This window comes from Myxocyprinus asiaticus, chromosome 17, assembly GCF_019703515.2.
Source record: "Myxocyprinus asiaticus isolate MX2 ecotype Aquarium Trade chromosome 17, UBuf_Myxa_2, whole genome shotgun sequence".
Classification (NCBI taxonomy): Eukaryota; Metazoa; Chordata; class Actinopteri; order Cypriniformes; family Catostomidae; genus Myxocyprinus; species Myxocyprinus asiaticus.
The window spans coordinates 25,462,064-25,489,489 of NC_059360.1; the positions used below are offsets into that span (position 1 = coordinate 25,462,064).

Sequence of the window (27,426 nt, forward strand, 5' to 3'; positions counted from 1 at the left end):
TTTCAAATGTAAAATAATTTGATGCCTCAAGGACAAAAATTTCAGCTGGTTATGGAATTATTATTTATTTATTTATTTATTTTTAAATTTGAGCGTAGAAAAAGTGTACACAACATCACACTTTTAAGTGGGTCATTTTATTTTATTTATTTTTATTTTTTTATTTATTTTATTTTTTATAAATGCCTTACAAATAAAACAATAATGCCTCTACACCCTGTTTTGGACAACCATTTTGCTTACCATTGTTTATTTACAGTCGTGTAGGTCACTCTTTCCAAATCAGTTTTCAAGTTAGTGTTTTTAGGTACTGATATAAAACTTATGGATAATAGTGTGTCATTTACTTTAGCATATGTACAACAATTCTAGTGAACTAGGTAGTATGTATTACAAATTTTGTTAAAATAAAAAAACTGTCCTGTCCAGATATTTAATTTATAAGAATATTACAGTCATAAAAAGTGGAACATGCCTTTCATGCTTACTTATGTCAGAAGAGGTAATCACTGATGGCAGTTTTAAATACAGTATTTAATTTGGGGACTTCCATTCATTTAGCATGGAGGGTCTTTTTTATGTATGCGAGTCAAAAGGTGCAAATCATAAACAAAAACTAGACTAGAGCACAAAGACAAGTTTTGACTAAAACATTTATTGCAACAGTGTTAACCAGGAATAATGTTGTACAGTTAAGGCATATGTTTTCTCATTTCTCTTCATTATTTATCACCCTGTTGAAAGAATATTTTTCTGATGGCACAGAGGACTTTATTTTATCTTTGAACTTATTAAAATGAGCAGACAAATGGTAGGGTATTAAAAGAAAACTGTTGTTAATCTTAATGAAAGTTTTAACAAAACCATGCTTTATAGCATGTATTAATAACTTCAGACTTACTACCAAATATCAATTGAAATATCAACTACCAAATATTAATACCAAGATTACAAGATTTGTTACTTCCTTAGAAACAATTTTCTTTTCATCCATATCTGACCTTGTATACAAATATTCATAGTCTGTCATGAACCAGGCATAAGCTTAAAAGGGTTCCTAAAGCATTTTAAACAGAATTTCTTTCACATCTCAAGCATATTAATTGGCTTGAGTCTTTAAGTTATAAAGAGCATTATCGTATAGAAACTTTAAGCCTGCTAAAGTTTCATGAGGTGGTTAGCTATCTTAGTTAGGATGTGAAGGTGAGGTGAAAGGTGAAGAACATTTATATGGTACAAATGACTTATCATTACTGATACGAATCAGAATCTGGCCAAGAACTGCTTTATAATTAAAATTTGGAAGTATCCTAATTACTTATTGTACACAAGTACACACAAATAATCATGCAAAGATTTTCAGGGAAGCAAGCAGCAGGATAAGAAGGAACAGATACTGATAATGGAATGCTTTACACTAATTCAGTCGTGGAAATATAAATTAACGTGAACACAATTTTTCAAAATAATTCTGTAGTAAAGGGTGTTAATGTACACAGAAAATATGCTGGTCAAAAAAAAAATAAATAATAATTTTGTCCATACAGAAAACTGACACATATGGAACAAAAACAATGCAAAAGACTTGATGTGGTAAAGCCACTGGAGTCTGGTGATATTCAAAATATTACCTTATTGAATATAAATGACAAGAACAGTAAGTGTCAAGTGTGTGGAGTTTCACTAAGCCACAGTAATATTTTTCTTCATTTTAAAGGGGTCATGACATGCCCTTTATTTATTATTTTAATATGTTGCTTGAGGTTCACTTATAACATTTGTAAAGTTTTTTTTACACAAAAAACAGTCATATATTTGTAAAACATGATCATTTTCCACCCTCATTCAGACCCTCTATCAGAAACAAGCAGGTTTTGGTGGTGCTTTTCCTTTAAGACTTGACAGTACATGCCCACTGTTCTGACTGTCTTTCTGTTCTTGACTGACCTGCTCTCTCTGCTTACCATTTCACTGCTCACTGCAATTAAAGGTAAAGTAGGTGTTGATGTATTGTTATGGAGGCAGTCAGATGCAAATGTCTACCACAGTGTGACATCACAATGTGGAGGAAATTTCCAAATGCATCTTGGTTACAACAAATGCTCTTTTTTAAGTGAGGGGGAAGTTTTGAGTTCTGAAACTTACAGTATGTTTTATAGTACAATAACTTCTTATATGTCAAAAGATCAAGGGAAATTTGATTCCTCATGTCATGACCCCTATAAATATAATATAAATGTTATTTGCTGAGAAGCAGTATTCATTTGAAATTAGCATAGTCAGAGTAGATGTCGACAAAATCCTGTACCACTCTGTAGCAGAAGTCATACTGTTCCTGTGAAGACAGAGTAAAATACATCAAGTTTAAATTCACACAATGATGTGATTTAAGCATATACTGTATATCAAAAATATCTGGACACTTATGCAAAATGTACAATGTTTTTCATTGCATCTGATACAAAATATCAAACCAAGCAGTGTCTGCAAGTAAATTACTTCTCTGCTTTTCTCAGAACTAACTTTCCTTTTTTGAGCCATTTTTCAAAAAGTCAGTCTGACAACCAGAAAGTGTCCAAATATTTTTGTCTTCATTTTGAACAATGTGTCTATTGTTTTATTTTATTTTGCATGAAAAGTGTATGTGCCCTATCTTTCTTTAAAATACTGTAAATGCCACTTACTGTTTAAAACGGTTTTGGTTTGATATTTGATATTTTGCTAACTAATACTATGACATTCATACTGTAAATTTGTGACATACCGTACATTACATACAGTGCATTCCCATATTTTGGGGGGCCACTGTATGTATATCAGGCTAGTGTGTTAAATCCTTACCACAGTTTGGACCATATGTGGTCTCTGAGTGCGTAAACTCTTCACAGTCTGGAATACGTCTAGTAACCCCTCTGCTTTGACCCGCTCTAGAATGTTACTTAGAGCAATGAAGGTTCCGGTCCGGCCTGCACCAGCACTGATGTCACCCAGAAAGAAAGATTACTTTTATAACAGGTTTGCACACAAATCAAATGTATTTAAAAATAAATAAATAAATCATTCATTGCTATAATGCCTTTTCAAGTATGCATTATAGGAAGGAACATATATGGTTGTGTGTGTGTGTGTGTGTGAGAGAGAGAGAGAGAGTTAAAGAGATAGAGACTGTGTTTATACCTGCAATGCACCACTATAGGGTTGTTTCCAGACTGCTGCTGTTGTTTCTGCACTGCAGCAATAATATCAATCATTCCCTTTCCATCAGATGGGATTCCAATCTCTGGCCAACCATGGAAGTGGAACTGTCTGATTAGACGAGTCTGCTTCTCCTGCAAACAGAACAATATACAGCCGTAGCACGGTCAACAAATTTCACCATAATAAATTAAGCTCCTAAGTGAAGCATATGATGGGCCATAAAATGCTCAAATTCACTGCACATTTAACTCACAGGTGCATAGGACAGCAGCATGTCTCGAATGCTGTAAGTCTCACACAGTGTGTCTCTCTTCAGCTCCAATACATACTCTCCAAATGAAACACTGCCCTCTGCTGGCCAGTAACGGAAACATTTTTCCTGGAGTGAGTGTAAAAGCGAGAAAAGGACAGGAAGTTATTGTACGAATGTTTTAAGATTACCTCTCTTGTCCTTTTAATTAATGTTAATTATGTAAATTAATATATACACATAAAGATAAATATCTAAATACAAAAACTGTACCTGCTCTCTCTCTTTTAGCTCTGTAAGCATAACAATAGAGTGGCACTTCCATTCCCAAACCATGCGCCAGAAGTCCTGTACAGTGTGAACCAATGGTGCCTGAGTTGCTATAAAGTAATCCTTCTGCCTGTAACCCTGCAAAGGTAATGCATACTGTTATACGTCTATTTTATAATGCCTTCTATAACCTTGTACGACACGCGTAAACATGCGTGGACGTTGTATTTTGGCTTCGCTATATGAAACACATAATTTAAATTAATTTAAACCGACTGATCTCAGTTCAGGAGACTCTGTGCTGTCAGTAAAGGGTTAAACTTTTGATTTACTGAGTCATGTGAGAAAAACAAAGTGGCGCTGACCATAGCGGAGTTTGTCTATGGGAGAAACACCAACAAAACTACATCTGGTAAGAAACCGAATTAATTTTTTACATTACAACACAATGTACACTAATGTGTACTATAACAAAATTTACATTAGAAATCCTATATTTACGGTGTATTATCACAATGAGAATCAGTGGGTTCATCCAAAAGCTGAACATTTTTGCTTTCAGAGGCTTTATACTGTATATGGATTTAGGATGAATATGAGGTGCATTTTAAACAGTTTTGAGACCAGTGCAGACAGACAGCACACTGGAGGTTAAGTCATTATCTAAATAGGGAGCAAGGGAGCATCCCATAGCTCTCTATGCAGCTCTGTGCATTCACTCCTAAAATCTGACCAAAATTATGCTAATTTCTGATATAATGTCTGTAATGTCTCAAAAACATGAATAACTAACACTAATAAACTATTTAATACAAATAAAAAAAACTGACTTGTGGACCTGCTGTCCACATATGTTGCCATCAATTTTTAGGAAAACTATTTATTAAACTCCTCCTCTCCTACCACCCCACCACCTGTTCCCTTGACCCCATTCCTTCTCACCTTCTCCAGGCCATCTCTCCATCCATCCTACCTGCACTCACACACATAATTAACACATCTCTACTTACAGGCACTTTTCCCACTACATTTAAGCAGGCTCACATAACCCTGCTGCTGAAAAAACCTGCACTTAACCCCACACAAGTAGAACACTACAGACCAGTTTCTCTCATCCCATTCATGGCAAAAACACTTGAAAGGGAAGTTTTCAATCAAATCTCTGCCTATCTCTAACAGATCAAGCTGCTGGATGACAATCAGTCAGGCTTCAAAAGTGGACACTCCACCGAGACTGCCCTGTTGTCTGTCACTGAGTCGCTGAGATGGGCGAAAGCTGAATCCAGATCATCCGTCCTGATTCTGCTGGACTGTTCTGCAGCCTTTGACACAGTCAACCGTCAGATCTTACTCTCCACCCTCTCTTCGCTGGGCATTACATGAACTGTGCTTGACTGGTTTAATTCCTATCTCTCAGGTAGGTCCTTCAAGGTAGCCTGGAGAGGTGAGGTGTCCAAGCCACATCAGCTACTTACTGGGGTACCTCAGGGCTCAGTGCTTGGGCAACTTCTCTTCTCTATATACACAACATCACTGGGACCCATCATTCAGGCACATGGTTTCTCTTACCACTGCTACGCCAATGTCATGCAGCTCTACTTGTCATTCCGGCCCAACAACACCACAGTGACTGCTCGAATCTCTGCCTGTTTGGCAGACATCTCGGCCTGGATGAAGGAACACCACCTGCAACTCAACCCAGCCAAGACTGAACTCCTTGTCTTTCCAGCCAACCCTGCTGTTGAACACAACATCACCGTGCAGCTGGGTTCAACTACAGTAACACCTTCCAAACGGTCAGAAATCTAGGGGTAACCATCGATAACAAACTAAATTTCACAGACCACATTTCAAAGACTGCAAGATCATGTAGATTTACACACTACAATATCAGGAAGACAAGACCCTTCCTCTCTGAACATGCCACACAACTTCTTGTTCAGTCACTTGTCATAACTAGACTGGACTACTGTAAGGCTCTCACTGGGTCTGCTCCAGTATACTTAAAATCATTTCTGCAGAGCTACATGCCCATTAGAAGCCTGCGGTCAGCTAAGGAACGTCGCCTTGTTGTACCAACACAAAGAGGCACCAAAACACTTTCCGTGAAGCTGACTCACTTTCTGTCTTCAAAAAATGGCTAAAAACACGTGTTTTCCATGAGCACTTAACCAGTCACTTAAAAAAAAAAATCTTGCTGCACTTTAATCTGTTTTGAATACTACTATTCTGATGCTAGTGAAACTTTGTAATATGGCACTTTTCATACCACTGTCTCCTTAAGATGATTCGCTTATGTGTTCCTCTTTTGTAAGTCCCTTTGGATAAAAGCGTCTGCCAAATGAATAAATGTAAAATGTAAATTTGCTCTAGAATTATTTTTTATTTATTTATTTATTTATTTATTTTTGCATGTTTATTAGGTGCATGTGTATTAGGTGCTTACAAATCAAAGAGGGGAATGGAAAATGCACACAGCAGTCACCCTTGGGTCTCAGGAGGTTAAACAGTATTTACTAATACACGCAGAATGTAAGAACTGAACAAATAACATGTTAAATGCAATTGCTTTTCACTTGAGTGAACCAAACATACATTCTTTCCTAGGCCATTATTTGAAATTATAGATGTTTTATATTAGTAATTACAGTATTATTACATATTAATAGCACATTTATTTATTAAACAGTATACTTACATCTATGAAAGATGCATTAATGTAATCTGTGCATTCTTGCCCTCTCTTCATGGATAATATTACCCTGTTGAAGTCATCTAGCAATAAGACAGGATAATGATTACATTAGGAAAGTTATGGATACATTTTTGAAGGAAAGAAAGAAAACAAAAAGAAAGAAAGAAAACAAAAAGGACTGAAATGATACATTTGTATATATATATATTCTCACATGGGATGATCTGCAATACTCTGTTCTTTCTCATGTTGGCAGGCAGATTTCCGGTTCTCATGTTCTCCTTCATTATGCGAACATTAGTCAGTTTCTATGGAAATTCCAAACAAAAGTTCAGATCACATAAATTCAGGTCAAACACAACAACACATTCTGCCATTCAATTGTAACATTCTTTAAGATATCTCCTTTTGTGTTCCACAGAGGAAAGAAGCTCATAAAGGTTTGGAATGGCATGAGGATGAGTAAATAGTGATTGAATTTCATTTTTGAGTGAAGTATCCCTTTAAGATTTGTCATTCCATGTTCATAATCCTGTATGAGATTTGTGCATGCTCTCGCTTAGCAAACCAAATTGTGTATGAGCACTATAACTGAAAAGGGAAAACTGGTGACATATGCTGTTGAATGATGGGGAAAGTGTTTCTTACTCTAAATTCTTCCTCCAGACCCACTCGGTCCATGTGTGTGTGTGTGTTGTGGAGTTTGTGGAGGTGGCCCTCCAGCGAGGCAATGTCTAACTCAGTGTCACCATACAGGTAATGCTCCAAAAGTGCCTGGTAAATAAATGAATACTGCATCTGTGGGCGAGACAGAGCAATGTTAGTGGCTTTGTACTGCTGAAATAAAAATCTGCACAGCAAAACAAGGCTGCAGAATGTCCTTTACATCTGTTTGGATAAGCTGACAACGCTGCTTTCGTATTCTGGATACAAAGCCAAACACGTCCACCCTTCCTTCAGCGTGCATCATATCCATCATCGCATCAATCACAGTGAACGTCCCAGTCCTGCCAACCCCAGCACTACACACAGAGAGAAAGACATTGAGTTGAGAGAAAACTTTTTTTCCATTTGTATTACTATTCTAGGCTAGATCGTGTGCTCAAATAAATTAAAGGGATAGTTCACCTAAAATGAGGATTCTTTCATCACTGACACACCCTCATGTCGTTCCAAACCCCAAAACAGGCAAAATAGGCAGAAGGTTAGCCTCAGTCACTATTAACTTTCATTATATTGAGAAAAAAAAAAAGATGCATGAAAAGTGAATGGTGACTTATAGTAGCATATTATTCTGGCTATCATTTCTTTTTGTGTTACATGGAAGAAAGAAAGTCATAACAGTTTGGAACAGCATTAGGGTGAGTAAATATTGAAAGAATTTTCATTTTTGTGTGAACTATTCCATTAAACATGGGATCAATTCTATAATAATGGTCCTAAAGCACTGGATCATATATATATATATATATATACTGTAACAAAGTTTGTATAAGGGGTGGTTTGTAAAATGTATTTGTATGCCTGCTACAGACATCAACAACAACACATAATAACAAGAACAGCCTAGAAAAACTGTTTAATAACTTTTGAATTTGCATTACATAATTCTTAACAGATCAGTAGTAAATGTTAGATAAATTATTAGTAAACATGAACAAGCACATTATCTCATATTTCAAACTATTTGAATATACATTAACTAATGATCTGTTAAGCTTTGTATAATGTTATTAATGATTTATTAATGAAAGTTTTTATAAAGTGTTACCAAGTATTTTATTGTAACATCACACATCAGCTCTAACTAATTTTTCCTGCACATACTTGTCATATTTAATGTACTGTATAGTGCTTCACACCTGAAAAAAGTTATGCTCAAAGTTAAGTAAAACCCACCACTATTCTTTTACACTGGCTACATACAGGGAAGGACAAAGGTCTGCAACACAAAGGTTGGCTTGTTATTCCACCGCAGTAAGGGACTTTTCACACAGCTTTAATAAGTCAGTCTGTCATTCTGGCTAAAGTTGTTAACAGTTCCACATGAGGGGTCTGGCTTTTTAAAACAGCTGAGCTCTACACACAAAAGGCCACAAGACATCTGTGTTGGTGGTTGTTTCTGCATACTTAGCATTTCAGGCTGTTTGTTATAGTTTAAATTTTCAAGGGTTTCACTGAACTCACTAGCATTCTCACATGCCCCTTTATAAATCTAACTGACAGTAGATTTTTTCAAAATGATAGACAATAAAATGTTAGTTACATTTACATTTGGCAGACGCTTTTATCCAAAGGGACAAAAGAGGAATAACACAACATAAGTGATTCATTTAAGGAGACAGTAGTACGAAAAGTGCTGCATCACAAAGTTTCAATTACATCAGAAAAATACTATCCAAGACATATTAGAGTCAAGAATAATATATATATATATATATATATATATATATATATATATATATATATATATATATATATATATAGTTTTTTTTTTTCTCCCAATTTGGAATGCCCAATTCCCAATGTGCTTTTAAGTCCTCATGGTCGCGTAGTGATTCACCTCAGTCCGGGTGGCGGAGGATGAATCCCAGTTGCCTCCGCATCTGAGACCATCAACCTGCGCATCTTATCACGTGGCTTGTTGAGCGTGTTGCCACGGAGACATAGCGCGTGTGGAGGCTTCACGCCATTCACCGCGGCAACCACGCCCAACTCACCACGTGCCCCACCGAGAACGAACCACATTATAGCAACCACGAGGAGTTTACCTCATGTGACTCTACCCTCCCTAGCAACCGGGCCAATTTGGTTGCTTAGGAGACGTGTCTGGAGTAGTAGTGTATTCATCTTTGTGAAGTATGAAATTCCTGTTTTGTTTTAAGGGAGGGAACACACATACTACTAAAATGTATCCCTTGAATGCACTGTAGGGGGCCGTTCAGAGCAAGCAATTTCTTGCGCTAAAAACGCTAGACGCAGCATAACAAATATAGCAGAACGCAGGTGTCTCCAGACCCCCTTTTAAAAGTTTAAATTCTTATAGGTGTCTAAAGAACATGGCGTTCCTATGCGAGACACTGACAAAACAGCTAGTCATGCAGCGGTCAAAGACATAAGTCTATAGCATGTTTACATGGGAAAACAATTGAAAAACAGTACAGAGAAACACAAAAACATGTCGTTTTGGATAAAAGTGTCTGCAAAATGCATGAAAAGTTACATAAAAATCTATTTATTTACATACTGTTTGTATAATTAGGCCTATCTACAATCTCACCTACAGTACATATGTAGTAATCATATTTTAAACATTTTACTAGATGTGGTATTGCAAATCAGTTGTTGCCTATGGTGTTGATTTGTAATGAATAAATAAATATTCTATGGACACATTTTGACATTTGCCAAACCACAAAAACTAATTTGGAATCCATTTCATTAGTCTGTTGTAGGCTTTTATTGAGAGTATGAGCTGTCAGCAGTCTTACCTACAGTGCACTATGATTGGTCCAGCATGGGCAGGATTGACACTCTTGACTTTCTTGAGAAACTTAAGCATGCCAATAGAGGAGAGGGGTACACCAAAATCAGGCCAGCTGGTGAAATGCAGCTGAGTGACCAACCTTGGAGGTCTGCAACCATCAGCAGCATGCTGCAAAACCACACAGTCCACACAGGTGTAACCAAGGACACCACCTTGCATTCAAAACACTTAGCACATTGGAATACAATAACAAAATGTAACCCTTTAACTCAGATAAAAAAAATAATTGTCAAAAGTATTAACAACTACAGTCTTGACAAATACAAAATAGGTATCTTTTGAAATCTTAGAAGCTCTACTTTACAATGCATGTAGGTATTATGACCAAAACTGAACAAATACTTTGAAATTTGCATACAAATCAGAAGTGTTCCGTTTTGATAATTTATGGAAAATGTTGCACTGTATATATAGTAATCAGTAAAAACATGAAATTCATCAAATAGCCATGTGTCATATGTTGATGGAAAGCTCTCTAAGAGTAGAATACAACAAGTCTATTTTTTTACTCACAAATAAAAATATAGTGAGTAATAGCTAAGTATTTGTCTTTGACATTTGTTTCTTGTGAACAGGTTTTGCTTATATGCCACATTTTCACTTATAACTTCACGATAAATAAACAGAAGGTATCTAATTACCATTATCTTTCAAATGAGCCCACACACAACATAATCATATGCATAGATCATTAGATAATTGACACGAAGCACAATGTGCACACAACATATGGCTATCTGGCATATTGCAATCTGGCTGAAAACACTTTAGCTTTCCTGGATCAGATGATGTCATCGGAAATAATGTAGCATCGTGGAACACTAAACCAATCGGATTGGGTTCAGATCAGTGCAAAAAGTCATCCATATTTGGACAGAGAGACATGTGATTAGTGACTGTTACATATGGCTACCAGGAGATGGCGCCAAGTACATAACACAGACTCAACGACTCCTCAAATGACACTCATTCTGTGAAATCTCATTACTGAAATCATGTCATTGTTGTGTTTGAGTGTGTAATTAGTTCTTATTTATAATTATTATGTTTTATTTGTTTGGAGAGGCTATTAGATACTTGGAGATGTTTTTGTACACTAGGATAAATTATATGTGTAATGCTATAACTTTTGATTGCTTTGTTGAATCACCACAAAATTTTGTTCAGTTACAGTTGACATGACTGGGAACAAAACAAAAGCAGTTTTTCTGAGCCACTTTATTTACACTCAGAGATATATCATGTCAAATCAGAAAAATCAGCAGTTTCTTAGGCTGAGAGTCTCAGAATTTATTATAATCTACAGTATATCATTATTTATTTTTTAAAGTTTTCTTTGCAATGGCACCAAACACTTGACCCTCCTTTTTTTTATTTTTATAAGACTTTAATTTTGGGTATGCAGCTGAAATTGGAAATCTTTAAAAACACCCCCAGAGCTTAAAGGGTTAATGGGCTGATTTATTCCACAAGACTATGACATATTCTGTAAATTTGAGCTACTAAATAGTGGGCATGTCAAGAGCAATAGTATACACATTAGTATAGTATGCAGGGCATTTGATTACTTATGCTGTAATGTTTGGGAGGGAAATGACAACTCACATGCTGCACACAGAACTTCCTGATTGTGTAGTCCACCAAGACAGTGACATCTTCCACTGCCACCCTCACACAGCCATAGATCCAGCAGCCCTGCTCAGGCCAGTACTGATGGCACTTTTCCTGCAGGTCAAACAGAAACCTTAGACACTATATGGAGCAGAATTTGATCTTTGAAGGTATAGCTGCATGTATTTTTCTAAATACTTACTGCAAAACACTAGGAGGATTTTGACATAGACTAATACATACTTCTGAATAAACCAAGACCCTTCCTTTCCTGTTACTGAGCTATTATTTGCATGTTAACCCATTTGACGTCGAATCTGTCCCTGATGTGACTTTGCAATGTCCTCTCTTACTTCTTTTCTCTCTCTTGTGTTGGTCAGCATAACAATAGTAGTAGATTTCTGCTCCCAAACCATCCTCCAGAAATCCCCCACTGTCTCTGGCTTTGGACCTGAGTAAAAGAGCGAAGGTGAAACCAGTAAAAAACTAAGTAAAACTAAGGATTGTAATTATTGTGTTACATTGATAGCATTATCTGCTAAAAAAAATAAAAATTCTTGTTATGGGAAGAGAAACAAACAAGTGAAAAAATAGGCTTGCTTACCTTGAGCTGCAATAAATTTGTTCTTTTCTCTGTAACCCTAAAAGAAAGATAAATTAATCAAAATTGAGTCTCAAAACAGACAAAAACAAAAAACAAACAAACAAAAAAAAACACGTCTGTCACCCATGTAGAGCAGTTGTTCATTTACTGTACATGGGCATCATTAAAAGCTGTTCCTTATTAACTAATCGTAAGCTATCCTTTAAGCTATTGTTTATAAAATAGAAGGGTACTATAGGGTTCTATAATAGAGGGTACTGTAGTTTAAGAGAGGGTGAATGGTAGCTACAGTATAACTTAGCATTAATAGCGCTACAATACATTATATGACAATGGATTGGGTTGGAAATGGGGGGAAAAATCCTACTTATTGTTTTGAAAAGCACTGAAAAAAGTACTCACATCTATATAAGAGGCATTTATGTAATCTGAGCCCATATATCCATCTATGTGTGAAAGCAGCACTCTGGTGTGGTCATCTGTCAAGGAAATAAAAGTTTTACTATAGGTACAGTATCTCTGAGATTCAGAACTATTTTTGCACACATGATAGTGAACCTTTCCAGACATTTATCACTTCCTAAATGACACAAGATTTTCCCCTTCCAAATCTTTTACAAACCCAATGCAATTAAAGGTGAATTCAGTATTTTTTTTTGTTTATGGCGCGCTGGACACTATGGCAGTCGTCTTGGACACACTTAGTGGTATGGATGCAACATCTTGCAAACGTTTTCGGTTACCGATGGCATTGTGGAAATGCTCTATTCACAGTTAGCCATGATAATTTATTCCACAAGCAAAAGTGTCCAATAGCATTGATAAAGTGAGAAATATTCAACTGGTCATGTGATTTCAACATAGCAACCCCCATGAGGCGACCCACTCCATGTAAAATAAGTTTCAAAAGTGCTATTCATTTTATTGTTTATATTATTACGTGTAAAACCTTCTGAAAGAAGAAAAAACAAATGCTGAGTGCACCTTTAAATGAAGCAATAATACGGTAACACTATATATTTTTTACAGCATTTATTAATCTTAGTTAATGTTAGTTAATAAAAATACAATTGTTCATTCTATAGTTCATGTTAGTTCATAGTGCATTAACTAATGTTAACTATACAACTTTTGATTTGAAAAATGTATTAGTATATGTTGAAATTAACATTAACCAAGATTAATAAATGCATTAAAAGTATTGTTTATTGTTAGTTCATGTAAACTAATGTTGTTAACTAATGTTAATAAATGGAACATTAAAACTGTAAAGTGTTACCAATAATACTTGACACAAAACAAGCTTTTCCACAATATTTGCAAAGTTTGTGTGTGAGAGAGTGAGGAATATTTACAGGGCAGAACATTGGGATATCTGTTCTTTTCTCTGTTCTCCTCTCTGCTTGCCTCTTCAAAGGTGCCACAGCCGAAACCACAAGGCAAAGACTATAAAAGAGCAGCATAGGTAGAAAGAAACTATTCAAGAGTATAAGGTAACAAAACCGAGGAAGTGCATGTGTGGAGAATGGGTAGATGTGTGTGTGTGTGTGTTTTAGGTTACAAACTGGTAATTACAAGGGTATTATGTTATAAATGTGGTTTTTGAGGACATTTATAGTGTCCCCATAATTCAAATAGCTTAAAAAACATAATAAACGATGTTTTTTTGAAAATGTAAAAATGCAGAAAGTTTTTTGTGAGGGTTAGGTTTAGGGTTAGGGGTTAGAATCTATAGTTCGTATAGTGTAAAAATCATTATGTCTATGGAGAGTCCTCATAAGGATAGCCGCACCAACATGTGTGTTTGTGTGTGTGTGTGTGTGTGTGTGTGTGTGTGTGTGTGTTCAAGTTCCTACATTAAATTCCTCTCTGAAGAGTTTGCTATCATCTGCCATGCGTAGTCGAAATTCTTCCTCAAGAGAGTCGAGCGGGATGGGGAAATAACGCTTTGATGGAGAGGGTGACCTTGGGAGGAGCACCACTGTTTGTTCTGAGAGAAAAAGATAAAGAACAGAGAGGTATTCTAACAAATAATGAAGTGGCTCAAGTCCCACTATTTTATTTTTATCTCTCTCAACGATGCCTCCAGCTTCTAAATATTCAGTTCTAAAAATATACACTTTAAATTGGACAAACAGCAACAAACAGTGAGTGTACTCAAAATTTGAGGTAAGGTTACCTTGATCCTCCAAAAAGCCATTTGGCAACTTCTTGTCAACTGAGGCAACAAGATCCTTCCTTTGCTCTCTAAACCTGAAAGATTTTAAAATAGTCAAGAAATTTAGAGGTGGAAAAAAAACATAAAAAATGACTAAAAAGTTACACCAAAATCTAAAGTTATTTCTCAAGGAAGACTGCTTGGTTCTCTGATACCTCAGAGCAGCTGAGACAGAATGACTCCCTGACAAACCATCACAACTGCATTCAGATTTTACTACACATGCAGCTGCTGCTGGAGCAATTAGCCAGGGTCATAATCACCCCCCAACTCACACCATTGGTCGAGTCAATGTTATTTTCTCTCTTGAGACGGGTCACTAAAAACAAACAGATGAATTTTTATAATGCCACAGAGACAGAGTGTTCACAGTTTTCAAGAAAATGTACCTATGAACGGCTTACTTATGGCTGTCTCTGCATACCCCATAAACGCATTTTTTGGGCTGGCGTCTCAATTTTTCACACTCAAACTTAAAAGCTCACCATTCACACATACTGTGGACTAATTGCAAAACAAAGTGTCAAATCTTTTCAGAACACCCCCCAAATAAAAAAAGACTTGTATATAAAATATTGTATATGTTTACAAGCTTATGATGAACAGAAATTTCAACAACAACAAAAAAATATTTTTGTAAGCATGTAATTCTGGTTCTGTTCACTTTATCTCCCTTTAAAAAGTCTTATTTTATTCCACTAGATGGCAGCAACTACTATCACCTTCTGTCACAAAATGCAGATCTAAAATGTAGGTGGCGCTCTTACGCATTTAGCCCTCACAGATGTGCTCGTCCATAGACATTCAGTCTAATTTTAAGTTCATGCACCACCCCCATTGTTTCATTGAATATCTAGGCCTCTGAGTGGACTAAAGGTGTCATTACAAATCTAAGATTCTCCCCTTTGTGATAATACAAAATATGTTTATCACCAATAGACAATAAAAATAGTTTTCCGATGATTTGTTTAGCATGCTTTTCCTGCTGGACAACAAATTTTGTTGTGGTCATCTTGATATAACATTGGATTATTCACCCAAACAAACTCACAGACAAAAATGTAAAAAAATGGCTAATTTTTAAGAAAAAGGTAAAAGCAGATATAATGTTTTTGGCTACTTGGGGCCTATAGCTGCATTGATCAGCACATAAAACAGATGTTTGCATTTGATGTCTTACAGAAATCATATTTCTCTATGTGATTCTTTTGAAAATCTTTCAAACTGTGGTATTACGGTAAAATAATAACTGTATAACTGTACAGTCACATTCCTGAGAATGAGAGCTTTCATTTGATATATGATTTGTCCATTTAAGTGCTATACGAAAGACTTATATATTTACATTAATATTTCTACCAAATCACCTCTAGGAGGCACTTATTTGCAACGCAGATATTTTGGCCATTATTTTGTTATATTATGTAACATAAATGCAGAATTGATGGTATTCTATGGACAGTTCAGATTCTAAGCTTTCAAATGATACCCCATATGCATGAATTATGTGTCCGAGGACTTTAACGTTTTAAGTGTAAACTTACTTCATGATATATTCTTTTTTTTTTCATGTGTGTGTTTTTCACCTCAGAATGTAGGCGATGAGGAGAACAAAGATGACAAGCAGGAGAGAGGTGACGAGGCCTGTGGCTAACACGTGTGAGCCCTGAGGAGCTGGAGACTCTGAACAGATAAAGAATAAGACAATGGGAATAAGTGAGGTAAGTTTCTCCACACGCTTATCAGTGAGAAACTCTTTTGAGTGAGAAACAGAGGCATCTATAGAAGATATACCTGTGGTCAGGTTTCCACGAGAGGAACTATTTGAAATGAGAGCTGCTGAAACTAGAAACAGGACCATCATGGCTACATATAACAAGAGAAACAAACAAACAAAAAATGTGATAATGCAGAGAGAAGAGATTTAGGAATAAACAATTATAACTTTATTTACTGAATTTACACTGCAAAAAATGTGCTTTGTGTGATAACGTTGAATTTAACTGGGTTTATTCAAGTCAAAAATATTATTAAAGGAAATTTTAGTTCATCCAAAAAATGTAAATTCTCTCATCATTTTCTCACCCTCATGTCATTACAGATATGTGACTTTTTTTCTTCTGCTAAACACAAACAAAGATTTTTAGAAGAAAATCTTTGCTCTGTTAGTCCATACAGCAATTGAATGGGTACAAAAACTTTGAAGGTCCAAAAGCATAAAAGTAATCCATAAGACTCCAGTGGTTAAATCTATACCTTCAGAAGTGATTTGATAGATGTGGGTGAAAAACAGATCAACATTTAATTCTTTTTTTACCATAAATCTACACTTTCACTTCCTTGTCCTTTTGTTTTTGGCAATTCACATTATTTCTGTATATGCCACCTACTGGGCAGGAAGGATAATTTATAGTACAAAAGGACTTATATATTTACCTGTTTCTCACCCACACCTATCATATCTCTTCTGAAGATATAGATTTAACCACTGGAGTCGTATGGATTACTTTCATGCTGCCTTTATAAATGTTGGTACCCTTGCATTGTATGGACCTGCAGAGCTGAGACATTCTTCTAAAAATCTTCCTTTGTGTTCAACAGAAGAAAGAAAGTCATACACATCTGTGATGGCATGAGGATGAGTAAATGATGAGAGAATTTTAAATTTTGGGTGAACTATCCCTTTAAACCTCATTATGTTACACCAACAAATCTAATGTTAAGGGTTTGATCTGATACATAGCTCTTTAAAGTAGCAATTGCATGTTACCATTACTTAGTGTGTTTACAAGTTAAAAATCATAAATCAAAAATGTGCAATTCTGAGCAAATACTTTGACAAACCTCTGCAGAAAGTGGGATACACTCAAAAGTGCTCCTCAAGAGATTCATTAACCCATATTAAAAACATTACTTTTCTTTTCATCCCATTCACTGAGAATCTTTCCTCTATGTGAGAAAATCTAAAATTAATTTCAATTAATGGTCCAAAGAGTGACGGTCTCTAGAGATGTACCATCTACCGCACACAACCAGCAGCGGCTAAGAAACTGAGAAAGTAGGACAAGTGTTTTTACTCCAGATAGGATAGTACACTTTTACTTTTGAAAAAAGATTACTTGTACAATTAATTAATTAATTAATTAATTTTTAAAATGCTTTTATTAAAACAAAAACAAAAACAAAAATGTGGAAAATGGAAATGCATCTTACAGATGGTCATTTCCACAGAGGTGGGTAGTAATGCGCTACATTTCTCTGTTACATTTACTTGAGTAACTTTTTGGGAAAAAAATTACTTTTAGAGTAGATTAAAAGTGGGTACTCACTCAATTAAATTTCTAATTAAAAAAATTTACTTTGTTACAATGGGTGGCGTTCCTGTTGTTATTTTACTGGGTTTAATTTTAATTAATGTGTAATTTATTGAGAGATTATTGAATGGGACTTTTACAACAGCGGAAGTTCGCACAGCTGCGTGCGCTGTCACAGTCACTCAAGCCGAGTCCATCACTGCTGCAGCATCAAACTCTTCAAAGTGAAACACTTTCTTCGCTCCGCTCAGTGAAAAAAGAATAGTTTCATCATGCAATGCCTTCATTTAACACCAAGACAAGCGAATATTTCAAGATTAAATTCTCAGCTTCAACTTAAGGCAGCACGTTGAGGTAAGTTGTGGCTCTTATGATAATGCAGGCTTTTCTGTGACATGATGATGGTAATTTTCAGGGTGATTCTGTAAATATGGGCTCTTGCAACATCAGTTTTTAAGTGTACATTTTTAAATCAGTGCAGAAATATATCAGTGCACTTTGTCCTGCATCCTGCATGTCATAACCCGCATTTCCAAACCTCTATTCTTATTGACAAATTCATCCAGATCTGACAAGAGCCCTTAAAGGGATAGTTCACCCAAAAATGAAAATTCTCTCATTTACTCACCCTTATACCAGATGTGTGACTTCTTTTCATCTGCTGAACTCAAATGAAGATTTTTAGAAGAAGTTCTCAGCTCTTTTGGTACATACAATGCAAGTAAATGGGTGCCAACATTATAAAGCTAAAAAAAATCACACAAGTCAGCATAAAAGTAATCCATAAGACTCCAGTGGTTAAATCAATATCTTCAGAAGCGATGTGATAAGAGAACATGTGGATGAGAAACAGAGAAACTTTCACATTCTTCTTCTTGTGTTTTGGTGATTCACAGCAAAAAATGAAAAATATTGATCTGTTTCTGACCCACACCTATCATATAACTTCTGAAGATATGGATTTAACTACTGGAGTCTTATGGATTACTTTTATGATTCCTTTATGTGCTTTTTGGAGCATCAACATTTTGGCACCCGTTCACTTACATTGTACTACAGAGCTGAAATATTCTTCTAAAAATCATAATTTATGTTCTGCAGAAGAAAGGAAGTCATACACATCTGGGATGGCATAAGGGTGAGTAAATGATGAGAGTGAACTACCCCTTTAAAGTGATAGCTCAGCCATAATTTAATATTCTGTAAACATTACCCTACCCTCATGTTGCTCCAAATGTGTAACCTTCTGTATTCTGTGGAACACAAAAATTGTTAGACAGAATGTTAGGGACTGACACCATTCACTTTCAAAATATGGAGAGAATAAAAACACATTCACTGAAAGTAAATGGTGACCAAGGCTAACATTCTGTATAAAATCTCCTTATTGTGTTGCATGGAAGAAAGAAAGTCATATGGGTTTGGAACAACATATGTATTTCCAATAGTAATACTACTACTACTACTACTAATAATAATAATAATTCTGTAATACATGTTAAATGTGTATTATGTAAAGGAATATAAGGAAGTTAGCGTATATTATGTCATTTGTGAAAGTAACGAGTTACTACTTGAGGACTCTTTTAATTAGATACTTTCTTACTTTTACTCAAGTAATTATTTTCATTAGTACTTTTACTTCTACTTGAGTAATTATTTTTTTTAAGTAATTGTACTTTTACTTGAGTAAAATTTTTGGCTACTCTACCCACCTCTGCATTTCCATCATATGACATATAAGATAATGTATAACAAAAAATAAGGCTAGATCATTTTTAAATGTCTTCTGAAATGAATGGCACTAATTCAAAATGTGTCTCATTAAAGGATTAGTTCACCCAAAAATGAAAGTTCTCTAATCATTTACTCACCCTCATGCCATCCCATATATATTTATGACTTTCTTTCTTCTGCTGAACACAAATGAAAATTTTTAGAAAAATATCTCAGCTCTGTAGGACCATACAATGCAAGCGAATGTGACCAGACCTTTGAAGTTCCAAAAAGCATATTAAGACAGCATAAAAGTAATCCATATGACTCCAGTTTTTGAATCCATATCTTCAGAAGTGATTTGAAAAAAAATCTCCTTCCAGGCCACTAGGTGGCAATATGCACAAAGAATGCAAATTGCCAAAAACAAAAGAAGAATGTGAATGTGAAAGTGGAGATTTATGGTAAAAAAAAAAGGACTTAAATATTGATCTGTTTCTCAACAACTGGAGTCATATGGATTACTTCTATGCTGCGTTTATATGCTTTTTGGACCTTCACATTTCAGGCCACCATTCACTAGCATTGTGAGGACCTACAGAGCTGAGATATTCTTCTAAAAATCTTCATTTGTGTTCTGCTGAAGAAAGAAAGTCATATACATCTGGGATGGGATGAGAGTAAGTAAATGATGAGAGAATTTTCATTTTTGGGTGAACTTTCATTTTCAGTGAATAATTAAATATGTATTTTTGTCATTTCTTCTGTTTTGATGCAAATTAATCATTGCCCTGTGACCTTATGTCTCATCTGCCATAATGGTATTGTGCTCTCACAGGAAGAGGATTGTCTGTAGTATTTTTAGTACTTTGGTTTTCCTTGACTGCTCAGCTTTAAAAACAATTAGATCTATTAGATTGGGATTAAAACACTTAGAACCATTACTTTAACTGCAGTAAAATAATTCTGCCATTCTATAACTCTGCCACTCTTCATCCACTTTGACTTTTTTAATGGCAGAGCAGAGAAGAGGCGAGAGATTTCCGAGATATTAATACTCTCAAAAGCAGGAGTGGAAAAACTACCTGCCACCAAATGTCTATTGAGATTAAAAAAATAAAGCATGAAGGTTTAATGCAAGTTTACATACACACACACACACACACACACACACGAACAAGTACTCACCAATGTGAAATGTCTCACTTTCTCAATCCATAGCTTTCAAGGGAGAATACATTAATTATTATGATACTTTTCCAGAAAGTCTCCAGGAGTCATGATATCTGTGAAGGCACTTCTGTCCTTCAATAATGTATGAGTGCAGGTTTTTTCATTTTTTCCTGTCTGGATGGGCTGTCCTTAGATAGCCACTACCTGCAAAGAACAAGGCAAAAGGATACATTAGGAAAAAAGTGAGAGAATTGTATTTTGAAGACCTCATAAAATATGTAGAACATGGAAAAATAGAGTGGAAGGGAGATGAACAAACAGATCTAATTGTAATCTCTTCTCTGGCATTGAGTAAAAATTCCTTTGAGGAGAATTGCTTCTACTGAAGAACTTTATTCTGTAGCCAAGCATATAGCAAACCTTATTCCCACTGTCATCTCTACCAGTCATGCTTGAATGCCGCATTGAACTTCAGCGCATGGTCTCTGCAGTTGTTAATTAGTAATTCATATCACAGCAACACATTCCTGACACTTGGCTTTTCTTGATAAACTGATATCTGAGATTAAGTCATAAAGCGTTGCACAGGCTCTTACCATAAAATACACACTTCCTGTTTAAAACTGGGTCAGATATTGTAGGTCATCTCAGGGCCCTGACCAGGTCACAGGAAAGCAAATCAAATATGGAAAGCTGTCAATCAAAACAGAGTACCTGCTTGAAGGTTTAACAAGCCAACAAGAGATTCAATGTCTTTACATGCACCATTATCATGACTCATGACAGTTTCTAGCCATATATTACATGGATTAAATTTAGATGTAGAATCTGGTTACTGTCAAGTAGATTTTCATTCATTTCTTGTTGGCCTTGAATTTTGATATATGATAAATTTGATGACAATGTCAGTGAATTTAAAATGAAATGAGGAGAATGCATACCTGTGAATACTTGTGCATATCATCAAACCTTTATTCCAGACATGTAACCATACTTTATGTATTTTCTTCCTCCAAGAGCTAGTTAGTCTAGTTAGTCAACATACAAAGACTTCCACTCAAACTGTGGGAGTCTGGAAGCTGTTGTTAATTCATGAGTTAGTGCTTTCATGACAAATTCTTATGGGGAAAAAATCATACAGACAACACCAAATAAAACAGTGAGTCACCAGTAAGATGAAACAGCACTGACACACCACAAGTAACAACCAACATCTCAAGCAGTGAAACCTGATCTGATTGTCAATAAGACACTCAGTGACCTTGAGAAATGCATGTTGCTACTCTGCAGATCATTCATATGGAAACTGAATGCATACTGGTGCTCAAAAACTTTGAATAACACTACCACTGATGAATAAAGATAGGAGGAACCCGCTGTTCCATTAAAACTAGGCTATGACCAAGCCTCCACTTTGCTTTGTGAGCAACAGACCTTTTAAGCTCTAATTACAATTTTTAAATGGATCATTCTTATTTAAAAACATCACCTCCAGTTACGTAGTTCTTTTTTCAGACACGCACTAACGTTTTATTCCCTTAGAAGACAAAATAACTGACTTTTCTGTCTCTAAGCATATAAGCAATAGCTTCTCATCATACACTAACCAAATCCTGTGTATACAAAACAGGAAGATATTTTAGCTTTCAAATCCAATAGGCTTCCTGTGTTAATGGGTTCTTTAGATCTACAACCAGGATGTTGCCTCCCATTTCTCGCGTTAACTGATTGTTGCTACTAGTCAATTAAGAAAGCTGTATTTTCAATACATTCTAAAACAGGTTCATAGATTTACATTTGCTTACATTTGTATTCATTTACACTTTAGATTATACAAGTTGTAATTTGCCAAAACTACACCCAGAACCTTTTAAAATATAACTGTAAATTAGAGGATCCTGAGCAGATCAGAATATTACAGTAAATGTAAAGTGTGTAATTTTGCACCACTAGCATCAGCAATGGAATTGTGTGAATAATGTTTTCCAAAATGTTTCCCAAACACTCCCCCCAGATAATCCTTCCTCAAACTCACACCATTGGTTGAGTCAATCAGTACGTTTACATGCACAGTTAAAATCGAGCTACAGCAGATTTTGCGTAGTCAAGCTATAGCTTCGCCTATTTGTCAAAGCATGACGAACCTGCTCTCATAGAATCACATTACTATACCTACATTTTTGCAAAATAATTTTTTCCCCAAGGATTTGTAAATTATATTTACGTATCGCAGCAATTTTCAGATGAAATTAACACCAGAGGTGTTATACAAACAATGACTTTTTCACTGTTTTTTTCCCCACACAAATCACAAGTAAAACGGCAGATAATCAGTTAAAAAATACTTGTTTTTTTCCCTGTTTCTTAACATAATGCTGTCTTCTGACACAAAAACACTTTTACTATAGTGCATGACTTGTCAGGTGATACATTTTAACATTTGCATTACACAACCAACTACATTTACAAGCTTGTTTGAGTGAATTTAAATGATCTCATCTGATACAATGTTGAACTTTCAATGCAAAGGATCACAGTCCTGAAGAACATGCAGGTCTACATGTATACTGTAGGTAAGCTGAAAGTATCAAGAAGCACCGCAAATGGCGTGGTTGCTTCAGCAATTGCATTTTTCATGTCACACTTGCTTTTTGTGACACTATCAGTTAGGTTTAGGCTTAAGGTTTAGGGTAGGGATTAAAAACTCAACACCTCTGTATTTTGGAGCAAATGCACAATGGCAAGGCCAATTGTGGTCCGATTAATGTGTAGCTATACATGCTGGACGAAGCCTATCTAAAATAAAGTAATAATCAAGGTCCAGTTAGTCTAAAAATTGGACTAAAACATTACCATGACATTTTAAAAAGACTAATTTTTTTAGTCCAACTAAAATGTAACTTTTAAAGAGTATGTAAATGTGTTAAATGCTAATGTTGAATGTCAATGTGTTGAATGTTGGGCTGGTCAGGATTCTCATATAAACAGAGCAATGTTTTGATAGCAGAAGAGTGTTTACACTTTTTGGGAAAATTAAACAAATGGCTTCCATTAGTTGATTTTGTATATTAATCTGGGATATAAGAAAGTATTTTAACATCAGAAAAAGTACACACATCACCTTTAAACTGCTTAAATTTATTCTGAGCACATCCTAGCTAGCACACTATGTTAATTTGGATTAATTTCTTCATCAACTGACAAATGCTCTAAGCATATCATATGGATTTTAGCAGGAATAGTTGTAAAGATAACGTACACTGGAATAAGATGAGGACAAAGTAACCATATACTCTCTCCAAACGCAGGAACCAGATTGGATTTAGAGATGCTGACCAGCACACAAAAGACTGACTCCGCATAATGACTGACCTCTCTGTCAGAATGTGATTGCAAGTGTTTATTTTCAAGTTAAAGAGAAATATGTTTGCAGATCGAATGCAAATGCCTATACATAGTAAAAAGCCATCTTGACAGCTTCTACTTCTATGCATTTCTTAGATGCATTATCGGTCTATGACTTACTATAAATTAGCTATCTACAATTGAACCTTTGCAAATGTGGTTCACCACATCAGCAACAAACTCCAAAACTGATGTTGACTGAAAAATCCATAATCTTGACAGAATCTCCGGAAACAAAATTATTTGCAATTTCACATTGCTCCCGCATGAATGTCCTGTAACTAGATTAAATCAATGATAGACCTGAAGCATAATCACTTTAGTGGAAAAGGTCAGATGCATTTGTTTCTTGTGAAATATATAATTTGTAACAGCATTTATTTTGACCTCCTGGCCTTGTGAATTATGAGGGACTTAAAGCCAAAGTGTTTACCAACATCTTAAGCTTTCAGATTAGAGTGCTGTGCATAAGTAATTATGAAATTAATCTCCATTTAAACACGTTGCTTTAATCCTCCCGGCTGTGCTCTCTCTACTGGAAACAAGGTCACATCACACCATTGTTATACATAATGCATAACCTTCAGGCAAATGCATCTGTGAGATATGCTAATATTCTTAAATCTATTTTCCTAGACATTTATTCATAGCGATTATAAGATTCAAACATATGTGCTTTCTGTGGAATGCATTTGAGTTTAAACAGCTTTGGTCTCTCTTTAAAAAATCTCTATAAAAGCTAGAATATATTCAGAAAGAACAGGTAAATGTAATAAGTAGGAGTGCTCAATCTTAGCTCCAACCCTGCACTAGCCTCTAATTTTCAAGTGAACCTGAAGACTGTGATTAGATCTTTCAGATATGTTTGGTTAATGTTGGAACTAATCTAAAGAAGGCTGTGTGATTCTCACAAAACCTGTCAAGAAAATGATAATATACACTCACTAAGCACTTCATTAGGAACACCTGTACACCTACTTATTCATGTGATTATCTAATCAGCCAATTGTGTGACAGCAGTGCAATGCATAAAATCATTCAGATATGGGCCAGGAGCTTCAGTTAATGTTCACATCAACCATCAGAATGGGGAAAATATGATTTCGACCATGGCATGATTTTTCATGCCATATGGGCTGGTTTGAGTATTTCTGTAACTGCTGATCTCCTCGGATTTTCACACACAACAGTCTCTAGAGTTTACTCAGAATGGTGCCAAAAACAAAAAAAAACTCCAGTGAGCGTCAGTTCTGCGGACAGAAACACCTTGTTGATGAGAGAGGTCAACAGAGAATGGCCAGGTCCTTGTTTAGAATCCATCTTCCTCGTAGAATCCATCTTACGATTCATCTTAGTTTTGCAGCCTGTTTCCCAAAGCCATTGTAACTTAAGTAGTACTTGAAAATGCTCGTAGATTTACGAGTGCTCTGGAGTAATCGTACAGGGCTTAGAGCATTGTAAGGATAGTAGATTAATGCAGACACTTGCAGGACAATCGCAAAATTACACCTAATACAAATAAATACCTATAGCTACACTTTATGGTGAGACTTAAATAACAGGATATATGTGTTTTACTTATTTTTATTTAAACTGACAAGGCTAATAATAATAATAAATACATGAAATGGTTAGTCATAATTGGATGAACAGATAAATTTATTAGTAAACAAATAAAGTTAGTTGTGGACTAATTGGTAACAACAAAGAGGTGGAATGATTGTTGCAGAAAACTGTATAAATTAAAATTAGAGAGAAGGGGAAAAACCAAGGACTTGCATGGAAATTGTCTGTATATATCGGCTCATCATCCTTGTCTCCTCTTCCTCTATGACACCCAAGGGCATTCTCGGCTGCACCGAAAATGTTTGTGTTTTTGTCTTGTTTTCCATTTAAAATAGTCTAAAAATCCTTAAAACAAGATACATTTACTTGAGAAGCAACATATAAGATATTTAGACTTGCTTTAAGAGAATGTATCTTAAATATAAGTGTATTTTGTATGTAAGTGTATTTTCTAACTTGGTTATACTTCTGTGAGTACAGTAAAGACAAAATATACTAAGTATATAAATATACTTACATTCAAGATCTATTCTCTAAAAGCAAGTTTAAATATCTTATATGCTGCTTCTCAGGTGAATGTATCTTTTTTTCAAAGATATTTTAAAATATTTGTATTTTTAATATTATATTCAACATTCTCAGATAACAATTTTTTCTTCTGCAGTATAGCTGCTAAAGAAAATGAACGTTGTTTTAGATATTTATATTGGAAAACAAGCCAAAACAAAAACAAATCAAAAACGTATTTTGTTGCAGTGTATAATGGGGCGAAGACTACCCTCTCTCACCTTTCTGTTCACTTCAATCCATCTTTAACTCACAAAAAACAAACTCTCTCTTATTAATAAAGCTGCATATTGCCAATTTTCTTCATGATAAGAAATGCACAGTGATATATATTATGATTCACATTATAATCTAGCTGCATTAAGTGTGTGCGCTCGAGGGACGAGGGTCCCTGCGACAGAGTGTGCCTCAGCTGGGTGCATTTTTAATCTTAGATCAGGACACTTCACGCAACTCATAGAAGAGGCACTGACCGCACAGAGAAATGCCAGTTTCTGAGTTTGTAGTTATTTACATGATCTGCTTACGTATTATTTGAACTTTAATAAAGCTATAACGCATTAAATATAACTGCATTTAAGATAAAACGCCTTTAAAGAGCTCCGGCTCCGCTTATTCCACAATGAGATTGCTTCTACTTATTTGGTATTTTTGTATGATTCCCTCATTCTTTGCGATCTACATCACCTGAAGCTGTTTGGAAAGTTTAAAGTTCATCTGGACTGCGAACTGTGTAATTATTCCTCTCCTCAGTCAGGCTTGAGCTGCAGTGCTGCTCTCGCGCATCATCATTAGAGTTTAATGTGATCTCATGTGACGTTAAATGAGATCAAATGACAAAATTTTTGTCGACAATTTTTTATTGTCAATGATGTCGATAACGTCAACTAATCATTTCAGCTCTAGTCTCTTTATTTTGCACACCGCAATAATACGGTGAACCTCGTTATATTCAATTAATGCTTGTGATTTGCAGGACCATACACAGGGCCTCCGCTGTCTTCACTGATCCTGGAAGATTTCATCTCGACCCACAGAGCAATTTGTGAAAACAAAATATTACAAATGCACACCTGATGAACGAAGCATTGTGTATAAAAAATAGAATGTTGATTGCAAAATGTCTGCAAAACTAAATGTGATTATGTAGTGAATAAGGTTGTACATTTAAGAAAATATCTTTAAATATTTCCAGCGAGGTAAATTACAAACATTAATAAAGTTTAGCACAAATATAAAAAAGTTGCAATGACGAGCAGCACTACGGTCACATTTTAGAACTTCACGTATAC

The 27,426-nt window shown here is 35.4% G+C and overlaps 1 protein-coding gene across 1 annotated transcript in view; it reads right to left on the reverse strand.

The window, feature by feature from the left end:
* Positions 1-639: 639 nt before the first annotated feature.
* Positions 640-27,426, reverse strand: part of ptpreb (protein tyrosine phosphatase receptor type Eb) — a 29,550-nt gene continuing 2,763 nt past the window's right edge. The window contains exons 2-21 of the mRNA XM_051723389.1: positions 20,612-20,800; positions 16,188-16,259; positions 15,980-16,076; positions 14,355-14,428; positions 14,032-14,165; positions 13,531-13,621; positions 12,578-12,654; positions 12,176-12,212; positions 11,925-12,022; positions 11,566-11,685; positions 9,905-10,068; positions 7,300-7,435; positions 7,062-7,211; positions 6,628-6,721; positions 6,417-6,493; positions 3,722-3,856; positions 3,452-3,577; positions 3,178-3,329; positions 2,842-2,977; positions 640-2,335 (exon numbers count right to left, since the gene is read on the reverse strand). Coding sequence (XP_051579349.1) covers positions 2,261-2,335; positions 2,842-2,977; positions 3,178-3,329; positions 3,452-3,577; positions 3,722-3,856; positions 6,417-6,493; positions 6,628-6,721; positions 7,062-7,211; positions 7,300-7,435; positions 9,905-10,068; positions 11,566-11,685; positions 11,925-12,022; positions 12,176-12,212; positions 12,578-12,654; positions 13,531-13,621; positions 14,032-14,165; positions 14,355-14,428; positions 15,980-16,076; positions 16,188-16,257 — 2,043 coding nt within the window. The 5' untranslated portion in view covers positions 16,258-16,259; positions 20,612-20,800 and the 3' untranslated portion in view covers positions 640-2,260. The remainder of the gene's footprint in view (positions 2,336-2,841; positions 2,978-3,177; positions 3,330-3,451; positions 3,578-3,721; positions 3,857-6,416; positions 6,494-6,627; positions 6,722-7,061; positions 7,212-7,299; positions 7,436-9,904; positions 10,069-11,565; positions 11,686-11,924; positions 12,023-12,175; positions 12,213-12,577; positions 12,655-13,530; positions 13,622-14,031; positions 14,166-14,354; positions 14,429-15,979; positions 16,077-16,187; positions 16,260-20,611; positions 20,801-27,426) is intronic.